The sequence below is a fragment of the Chiloscyllium punctatum genome, chromosome 44 (assembly GCF_047496795.1).
Source record: "Chiloscyllium punctatum isolate Juve2018m chromosome 44, sChiPun1.3, whole genome shotgun sequence".
Lineage (NCBI taxonomy): Eukaryota > Metazoa > Chordata > Chondrichthyes > Orectolobiformes > Hemiscylliidae > Chiloscyllium > Chiloscyllium punctatum.
Genome location: NC_092782.1, coordinates 4808383 through 4819224, shown reverse-complemented (window position 1 = coordinate 4819224; position 10842 = coordinate 4808383). Strand labels below are relative to the sequence as shown.

The window sequence follows — 10842 nt, the reverse complement described above, 5'->3', positions numbered from 1 at the left end:
CTCCAGATGCTGCCAGACCGGAGTTTCACCAGCAATTTGACTTTTTAAAAAAACTTTGAGATCACCACCTAGCACTCCAGCATCCAGTTTTGGTTTATTTTATTGATCATCTTTAGTGGTTTTCACAGCTTAACATACCATTGTTGGAAACAATATTTTTCCATCTTATGCAACTTTATACTTTTTTTTTCTGCCTGTAAGTTAATTTTGTATCAAAAGTGTATCTGCATTTTGAAAAGTTAATTTGATTTGACAGGCTGGAAGCATATCTTAAATAATTTGTAATCTAATTTGAGATATGTTGTTGAAGTTAAATGTTGTTTGAAAGTATATTGGTCACTGCACTTTGATGTAATATTCTTGCTTTTTAATACTGAGTATAACCCACAGCAGAACAATTATTTGCAAGTTCAGCACACTTCTTTATTTGGCCATTAGTTTACAAGCAACCTAGAGAAACAACAAATAAAACCTAAAACAATATAGTTCAAGATTATTTATATAAAATTTTCAGAAGCTTAGTAAAATCACACTATCATTCAAAGTCTAAAGCTAAATAAAATATATCCCCATTTAGTTATCTACATTCTACTGCCTCTGGAAATCAACCAGACATAATGCAATGCATTTCATCTCTTCAAATTCACTGTATATACAATGCATTTCCACTCCAGGTGAAACTGTCCATTTAATTGTTAGATATTAAATGCAAATATGCACTATATTTCACTGTTAATATAGCAGCATTTTATCCATTCAACTGCTGTTGCTACATCCTCTTATTTGATAGAATAACAGGCTGATGGGGTGACAGAATAGCCTGAGCAATGAAGGATAATACAGTAATACTACAAATGGGAACACAAAGAGAGATACATTTTGGACAAATTCTTTGCTACAAACATTTGTATGAGAGAATGAGACAACTGCTAGGTAGATAGACATTGCAAAATGCAGTCTTTAAAGCAATGCAACAGCAATGAGAATTGTACAAAAGCACAAATACTTAGGCCACATTTACAGTACCCATTAAAACCTACACAAACTTTTTTGCGGCAATGCCACAGATCACATACATTGCATTTCCTGTTAGCTGTATAGGATTATGATTTGCTACTCATGTGCGTTTTTGACATACAAGCCTTGCTGAAAGCTACAGCAAACTGCAACTTATAACAGCTTTGCATTGTGTAAAGCTCGTTACAATTGCTATTCTCACAACACTAAAACATTGTCATGCATTAGGTTTTTTTATATCTTGATATACTTTTCCTCTGCTGAGTGTTTGATAGTAATATGAATCTGAATATTCAGAATTGAGGAGAATCACTATTGTCATGATAGGTCTTCCAGTTCACGTTTAGCCCAGTTAAAAACTGCTCACTCAACAATCACAAAAGTGCTATTTGCCAATGGTACTTCATTTCTGTCTTCTACTGTATTAATGTTTAGCTGCTGACATCGTCATTTGTGTCTGCAGTTTCCAACATCTGCCCGTCTGATGGTCTTCGGACACTCCAAATCCTGACTGTTTGGTCACTGAAAGAAATGTTTATGTTTGAAAAAACACATTTTTCTTAAAAAAGACAATTTTATACACAAAGGATTTTGTTTCCCTTAAATTTATCAATAAAATACAACAGTAAAGATTGATCGGTTGTAAAGAATTCTGGAATAGGTTTTGTACTCACTCTGATGCAGTAAAGATATGGGTAGAATTGGTGCAGATGGCATTTATGGGGCTGTCATGCCCTCTCATCTCTCCAAGTAGTGTAAAGTTGTCCACATTCCAAAGTTTAAGGATGCCACCTCTGCAGCCACTAAGCAAAATTGACCTGCCTGGTAAAACCCCCAAGGCGCATACCCAGTCCTTGTGAGCGTTTGGTACTTGCTAGAAAACAAAATCATATCAAAATCTTGGATTAAAAAAAACAGACAGGCTTGAAGGAGTTCCGTAAGTAACAAATTACAGTTTAGGATTTAGCACAGGCTTCTTCACATTTTAGCCTCTGCTATTATTTCCTACTCCAAGGAACTTAAAATTAAAGATAATCTAAACTCAGTTTCATCACAAACTCTCTCTTTCAGTGTCCTTTCCTGTCTTGGCAAGGAACTCCAAATTTTTAGATCACCTGTTCATTCATTTTAGTCATTTATTAATTCTAATTCCAACAGAATAAGTTCAGACGCTTTCCCATCTCCCCATCCCCAAATTGGTTTAATGCTGAATTAATGAGGCTATCCGTGCGGAAGTCAGGAGTCTATTTTTTTTCTCAGTTCAATCTCCTCAAATTAAGTACCTCTTCTTGGATTAATGGTAAAGATTATAGTCTGTGAAATTTGGAGCTGTTGATTCCCTGCTCTCAAACCAGCATAACATTCTTTGAAAAATATCTTATTTATTTCTCCTTCCTCTTCAACTTCTACACAATTTTTCATGCGGCGTTCCTCCCTACACTCATCTCAACACCAGTGACAATATTTAAATAATGTAGTCCTGCTTTCTGGAACCACATCTTCTCTACACCTTTACTTCTGCAACCTTTGGTATATGAATCTGAGCTTTCTGCAGCTCTGGAGATGCTGCTGCCTGAAAGCACTGCATTAGTACAAATGATGATTTGTATGTTGTTTTTGTAAATTACTGTGCTTGATATGAAGTGCTGCATAGTTTGTTTCTAAAATCAATGGCATAGACATCCAAGAACTTATTTTATAAATTGAAGTCACAAATACATAAAATAAATCAGGAGAAGTTACTGCACTTGCTCAGATATTGAGCGCTACAAATTTATATGCATATTGGGATAATTCCAAAATAGGAAAAGCAGCCAAAATATTCAAAATCTTACTGAGTTTTAAAAAGGATAGGGGCTCAAATGCTCCAATTATGACGAGAACAGCAATAGCAACCCCATTAAAGATTATCCACTTACTTATGGGTGCTTTTTATGACCAAACCTCAGCATCTGGCTTGTCCTAGATGCCTCCACCAGAGGAAATCAGCTAGGAATCCACTAAGCAGAGAATTAACATTGAAGGGCAAGGCTTGTCCTTTTCATACAGCATTAACTGGATTCCAGTAATTAAAATGTTTAAAGTTTCCAAAGACAATTTGACAGTTACTGACAGAAGGTAAATGTCTAAGTTAGAGACAAAGATGCCACGCTGCCAACGTACTGTTATGCATCTTTAAGGCCACGCTTGATGTCTGACTCTCCTGTGACCTGGACCACTAATTTTCATTAGTCTTGAATACTTTAAAGTGGCAATACTTCTAGAAATTTAAATCAATATTAAACAAGAAACAAAGTCCACTTTGAACATCAAATCGCCAGTATATTTACAACTCCACTCCTTCGCTCCCCAAATATTTTTGGGGCTTAACCCCACACCTATTAACAGACAATAGGTGGTAACAGGCATTCCTCAATGTACAAAAACCTGTATTCACATCATTTAAAATATCACAATGTACATCAGTATTTGGAATCTGACCCAATCAGGTGAAGGAGGGATTTTCGAGGGGACTTATAGCAGTTTTTAAGAAAAGTTTTGCAAGTAACAAAAGTAACAAAAAGATACACCAATATCACAGTAAGTTTCAAAACATTGGATTAAAATGATTGAAGAACTCTTTGCAGGATACATCTCTATGACAAGAGTAAGGATCTCATTCTAAATCAGGGACTGAATAGCAGGGACATTCTTGAAAAGCATGCAGTAACAGTGAAAAATTAAGCCATTAACCAATTTTCAAATGAGAATAAGATTTCTGAAGTTAATGCAAAAAAGGGACAGTCAGCTAATCGTATCGGAGTTACATAGCTGAGCAGGATGGCGGGTTTGAAGACTGAAGAACTGATTAGTCATGAAGGTGCTCGATTTCAGCAAAGACAGCACAAAAAAGCAGAGCAAGCAGTTTGGAAAAAAGCGTGAACAAGGAATTATCGGGGTGAGGGTGGGTAAAGGAGCTAAAACTTATTTTGCAGATCGAAATATGCATTTTTTTTTCAACAATCAACTAAATGTTGGCTTTGAATTTAAGCTCAGAGCCCAGCCAGGATTTGAACCAGAAGGGTAAGCTTGAAATAAGAGTTCAGGAAGGAAGATATAATAAGGCCTGAAGTTTCTAGTCACAATCAAACATACTGGATTGAAATATTAAACTATAAAATGTCTTGGTTTATCTATTACATTAAATAGGACTTAAGGGAAGTAATGTAAGGAGGGATAAAGCTGGGTATGACCAAAACAAACAGTCAGAATCTTTCATGTTTTAATGGCAGTTTAGGAGCAGACTATTTAAAAGGATAAGACCTTTCAAAGTAGCAGGGTGATTATCAGTTTAATAGGGGAGTAACTAACTATTTTGGCAAATAAATTGAAAAGGAAATATTTGCAATGGTAGATAATGAGCAGGGCAGCTGGACTAAACTAATAGCTCTTTTATATAGGTGTGATTAAGTGAATATCCTCTTTCTGATTCCATGTATTGTACCAATCTGGGGCTAGAATGATCATAAGTTAAGTCAATTGAACAGTAAGGAACACAGCGACATCATAGAAGAGATGAATCTGTTGAGGATCATAAGAAAGTGCATTTTTGAAATGAGATAAAACAGAAAAATTCAAACATTTCTCCATTTAAGTTCCACTTAGCCCTTACATCAACTTACTGCTGTGCATTCATACCTGGAGTAGTTCTTGCTGCACCATGTCCCATTTTTTAATCCCATTATCTCTGGATCCACTAAACAGGCTGTCACCCAAGATTGTGAGTGATTCAATGCCATCATAATGGGGAGGTTCAAAGTTGTAGGTAGGGCTGACAGTGCCTATAGCACCTTCTGTTACATCAAACATCTAAATAGAAAGAGGTAAAAGAATGGTAGATTTATTTATACTTAAGATGAACATATACTTTCTGTTTGTACACAGGTTGTGAAGCATGGAATACTTATTCAATAATTCAAGATAGTCAAACAGGTATTGAGGATTTAATTAGCTGAACTTAAGACTAGTATAATTTCAGAAACAGCACAATCTAAACAAGTTACTGAATATAGATTAAGTCTTTATTTATGACATTTAACTTTTGCCTCCCCTCATTTCACCTCTTCCAGCATCTTCAATGGCAGCTTTCACACCAGAATCACAAGATTAAAGTTCAAGCAACTCTCAAGAAAGCATCTTAGTGAATGGAAGGTTGACATCGACTGGGACACTAATGTACATCAGATACATACATGACATCCCCCAACTCCATCTAATCATTTAGATTGCAGAATGATGATTCTGCTTTGAGGATGCCTCAACACCATGACTGATTGGATGATTATGGTCACGAATCCCTGAAAGCTACACTCTATAATCTGCCACAGAAGAGTATAGAGTAATTCAAAAAGGCTTACTACTTTACTCCAGTACTGTCAGAATGATGTGTCGTAACTTGCATTTATAATATAGTGTTCTAAAAATACTTTTGGGCTTCAATTTTGTTATGAAGATGCCAGCTTTGGTCTGGGATGGACAAAGTCAGAAGTCTCACAGAAGAAGCGGGATATTCTTATTGAGTTTATCTTAAAAATAGGAGTTTAGCATACTCAAAAAACAAGTATAATATAAAATATTTTAACAGGCCTCAAAATACAGAATTTTTAATGTTTAATAATATTATAAATATCAAGCTGCTTCAAAACAAACATTAAATTTAAAGCAGTCATGCATCTTGCATAGTAAGGCTCATTGAAAGGAAGCTGCAAGAAATTAACGTACATTTTGCAGTGAACAAAATACAGTAGTTTTACTTTGTACAATGAAAATATTACCTTTATGTAGTGATCTTTGGACCCAGTAATAATGAGATCTTGTCCATTTGCTGTTTGATCAACAGTAAGGCACATAACTGGTCCTAAATGACCAGTCAGCTTTCCAGTGGATTGAAACCTTGAAAGTGGAAAATAGTCACACGATTACTGTTAATAGATATACTTGCTCAAAAAATATTGCTTATGAACAATATTTACTTTTCTCTGGCAAATACTAAATTTATCACAACGTGCTCATTCGAGCTTTGATTATTTTATATTAAATGAAAAGGTTGCATGTGCTGCCACTACTACTGCCACTTAACTGTCCAATAAAATGCTTTTTCAAACACTCCAAACAAATTTGATTCAATCTGTCCCACTCGCTATCTCCCTGGTTATTGCAATCCTGACCCCTCACTGTCTTCTTCTGTTCACCAGGCCTCTCTTGCACTATATACCATGAGCAAGGGAGCAGGGCAGTGAATGGATGGGAGGCAATGAGGAATTGAGAAAAAGGGGGTTGTGTTCAGACAGTAAGCAAGAATGAATGGTGCCATAGTTTCTAGGGGAGCATATTAATAACATCTGTAGCACAGATGTCCTGTCCCATTGTGGCGGCAGCAGATAATGATATCAGAATTGGTATTTTTGTGGTGAATCAAATCAAAGTAGTTGCAAATTTGATATAGAATTTAGATATTTTGTTATACATTAAACAAGATTTTGATTTTCTATTGAATTACATCAGCCCATTAAGCCATACTTGAGCCAAAGAGATTAAGTTTGGCTTGATGACAATAAATTAGTTTTTTGTTAACTCAACAGGTTCCTGCAAATTAAAGTTTATTACCAGACAACGACGTGGTGGGAACTCTGTAAATACTGAAATTAACTTTCATTTTTCGTCCGTTTTAATGAGTTTGAAACGAAAATGTTCAACAGCGTGCTCCTTTTCTCAAATACACCCAAGTTCCACATTAGCTTGCAAATTTTCAACATTTCTACGTAGACAAATGTTGAACAATAATATAAGCAAAGTAAGTCTACTGAAATCCAACACTTTTTCATTCAAAATACCTTTTGAGATCCCACATTCGCACAGAATTACCCGAGGCAGCATAGAGAAACATGCCAGTTGAGTTTAGTGCAATTTGGTTTATTTGATTTTCTCCAGGAGGTATAGTAACTGTTCTATTTTTAGTACTGGCACACGCATCCCCCATTGACACCTGGCCAGATGATCTGAAAGACAAATCGATTTCTCATGCTGTATTATACTGTTATCTTTAAGAGTGACAATCTTATCTTATGTAGAAATTTGCATTTAGAGTTAAGACAAAATGTTGAGTGATCGTCCCATTGAGGATTTTCAAATTCAAAAGCTCTAAGTAATTTGTACTTATATACCTGATATCTCATGATGAACTGCTATATCTGTACACAGATTTACTTAGTACACATTTATTTAGTACTGTTCAAAGATTTGCTCAGGAGATCAGACATGCTCAGAACTCAAAATGAATGTCCTGCATTGGTGGCCTCCAGCTCATGTGCAATAAATGTTTTTTTTAATATAAACACAATAATAGTATTGATGAAAAACCAAACAAATTGCAGATGATGTAAATCAGAAACAAAAACAGAAACGGCAGGAAAAAAACTCAGGTCTGGCAACATCCCTAGAGAGAGATCAGAGTTAACCTTTTGGGTCCAGTGACCCTTGTTCAGAACAGGTTCTGAAAGGTGACTTGACTTGAAACATTAATTCTAATTCTTCTGCATAGATACTGCCAGACCTGCTGAGTTTTTCCAACTAGTATTGATGAGTACTTTCTAAAACGTTGATATCAAACACTGTTGTAACACTGAGAAATGTCAATTTAACTTCTAACCAAGGAAGTGTAAAGCATTTTTTGAACTGCAACACTATTCTAGAATATAATCCCAAATTACCAAAATAGATACTTACGTCAGTGTTCGAATGCACTTAGCAGAGTCTCTGATATCCCACACCTTAATAAAAGATGTGGAAACAGAAAATACCAAACTGGAATAACTGCAGTATTTAACAGATACCACATTATTAGGATGTCCACCAAGAGACATAATCTCTTGTCCAGTGACAAGATTCCATACTTTACAAGTACGATCTGTAAAAACATTGACATAAAGAAATAATAATTAGCCTGCCATCTCTTTTGTACCAATGACATGAATTACAAGAAAAGCAATTCTCTCTCTCTCTCTCTCTCTCTCTCTCTCCCTTATCTGCAAGAATAGTACAGAGGAACCTCAATCATCCGAATACCAATTATCCAGAAATCGAATTATCTGGAGATCTTGAGATTCTGAGAGAAATGTTATATCAACGCTGTGTTTCCAACGCTGATCGTGTCATTTGTTGATAGTGATTAAACAAGCACCGTCTTCAAATGACTGACCACCTGCCCCCTCTCTCTCTCCCCACACTTTCCCTGGAATTCTACTGAGGGGTGCACCCTAACAACACCCCTCCTTCCCCAGATAATTTCTCCAACATTGCCCTGTGCAGGGCAAATGTGGAACCTGCCAAAACGTTGCAGTAAAAAGTTGTGCGTGCGGTTGTGTTTGCGTGTGCGTGCTATTTGGAGACTTATTCCACAAAGGTGGAGCCAGCAGCAGCAGTAGTCTAGTTGTTGGCGTACAGTCTGGCTGCCCCAGGGAGGGGGTGTTGGACAGGGGTGGGGTCTCCCGTGCTGTGTGCTGCTGCAGTCTCCTGAACTGGGAGCAGACTTTTAGAACTCTGAGCCCCAGATGAAAAGCATTTAATCGATTTACTAAATAATCGATTATCCAAATGAAATAGTGCAGAGGAACCTCAATCATCCGAATACCAATTATCCAGAAATCGAATTATCTGGAGATCTCATTGTCCATCTCGTTCGGACAATCAAGGTTCTCCTGCAAATTAATTGCAGATGCCTAAAGCAAATTCTCCTTTCAGGTCACAAAAGGCATACAGAAAATCAAGCACAAAAGCAAAGTACTGCAGATTCTGGAAACACTCAACAGGTCAGACAGTGTCATGGAAAGAGAAACTGGGGTAATACTTCATATGTTTGGATGGTCAAAGACTTGACATGTTAACTCTGTCCCTCCACAATCATTGCATGAACAGCTAAGTATTTTCAGTTTTTATAATCCATCAGTTAATGTATTCTTTTTGTGTGCGAAGAAGCAAGCAAAGAACAGGGAGAAAGTGAGGACTACAGATAAGTGTGGTGCTGGAAAAGTAAGCTGGTTAGGCAGCATCCAAACAGCAGGAGCGTCGACATTTTGAGCATGAGGTCTTCATCAGGAATGAGGGGGTGGCCCAAGGGGGGCTGAGAGATCAATGCGAGGGGCACAGGGAAGGTAGCTGGAAATACAATAGGTATATTAATGTGGAGGGTGATGGTGATAGGTTGGATAGGAGGGTGGAGCAGATAGTTGGGAAGGAAGATGGACTGGTAGGACAGTTCAAGAGGGTGGTGCTGAGCTGAAAGGCTGGATCTGGGATAAGGCGGGGGAGGGGAAATGAAGAAGCTGGTGAAATCGACATTGATCCCATGTGGTTGGAGGATCAAGGTGGAAAATGAGGTGTTCTTCCTCCAGGCATTGGGTGGCTAGAGTTTGGTGGTGGAGGAGTCCCAGGACTTGCGCGTCCTTGGCGGAGTTGGGGGGGGAGTTAAAGTGTTCAGCCACAAGGTGGTGGAGTTGTTTAGTGCATGTGACTCAGATGTTCTCTGAAACGTTCCGCAAGCTGGCGTCCTGTCACCCCAATGCAGAGAAGACTGCATCGAGAGCAACCGATACAATAGATGACATGTGTGGAAGTATAGGTAAACCTCAGATATGGAAGGATCCTTTGGGGCCTTGGATGGAGGGGAGGGGGAGGTGAAGAGCTAATGCTCAAATGGCCACCTTCCTGCTCCCCGTACACACAAAAGTAGAGTCAGATTTAGGATCAATGAACAAGACCCTGATACACACAGTCTGCAAGACTGATCTCAACCGGAATACTTAAAGCAATAGTAAAGATTATGGTTAAAAAACCAAAATCATGTTATTGATTCAGAATCATCAGTTCATTCACTACCTTCAGCAATCACTCTCTTCAACACAAATACATAGTGGCAAAGGCATGGACTATTTACAAATTGCACTGTATCAACACTTCCGAGGTGAGGGGAGAAAAATTTAGAATGGATCGAAGGGATAACGTTTTCACAAAGAGGGTGGTGCATGTATGGAATGAGCTGCCAGAGGAACTGGAGGAGCCTGGAACAATTGAAACATTTAAAAAGGCATCTGGATGGGTAGAGGGATATGGGCCAAGGGCTGGTAAATGGGACTAGATTAATGTAGAATATCTGGTTGGCATGGATGAGTTGGACTGAAGGATGTGACTCTGTGACTCTATGACTGCATCTATCAAATACAACCTCTACTACAGGTAGGACAAGGATGGAAGGTGGATGGATACACCACCACCTGCAAGCTCCCCTTCAAGTCACACATCGTACTGACTTGGAACTTGTTGTGTCTTCATTGTCATTGGGCCAAAATCCTGGAACTTGCTTCCTATCAGCAGTGGGTGTACCAACAGGTATATATTATGCTAAGGTAACGTTTGGCTACAATTACCCCTGTCTTTTGCCAGATAATAGACCTATGGAACAAGCTGCCTGCTTACACAATTGAAAACATTCTGCATAATTTTGCAGAGCTAAATCATTTCCTGACTCAGAGATTACATTTTACAAAATTGTTAGGGGTAGATGCAAAAAGGTTGTTTCCCCTTGAACCAGCGGGCATAATCTCAGAAGAAGAGGTCACACATTTAGCACAGATAATGAGCAAATTATTCTGATGGTGGTGGAATTCTTTACCACAGAGGAGGGGTGGTCAAGGTTGGGCCATTAAATATATTCACAGCTGACAGACACAGATTTTTAAGCACAAGAAAAATCAAGGGTAATAGGGGAAAAGGTAAGAAAGTGAAGCTGAG

At 37.9% G+C, this 10842-nt stretch overlaps 1 protein-coding gene across 4 annotated transcripts in view; it reads right to left on the bottom strand.

The window, feature by feature from the left end:
* Positions 1-398: 398 nt before the first annotated feature.
* kif21a (kinesin family member 21A) overlaps positions 399-10842 on the bottom strand; it is a 158612-nt gene continuing 148168 nt past the window's right edge. For all 4 annotated transcript variants that reach the window (XM_072562125.1, XM_072562127.1, XM_072562126.1 and 1 more), the window contains 6 exons: positions 7783-7963; positions 6891-7055; positions 5832-5949; positions 4696-4866; positions 1692-1891; positions 399-1539 (listed from right to left, as the gene is read on the bottom strand). In XM_072562125.1, the coding sequence (XP_072418226.1) occupies positions 1449-1539; positions 1692-1891; positions 4696-4866; positions 5832-5949; positions 6891-7055; positions 7783-7963 (926 nt within the window). In that variant the 3' untranslated portion in view covers positions 399-1448. The remainder of the gene's footprint in view (positions 1540-1691; positions 1892-4695; positions 4867-5831; positions 5950-6890; positions 7056-7782; positions 7964-10842) is intronic.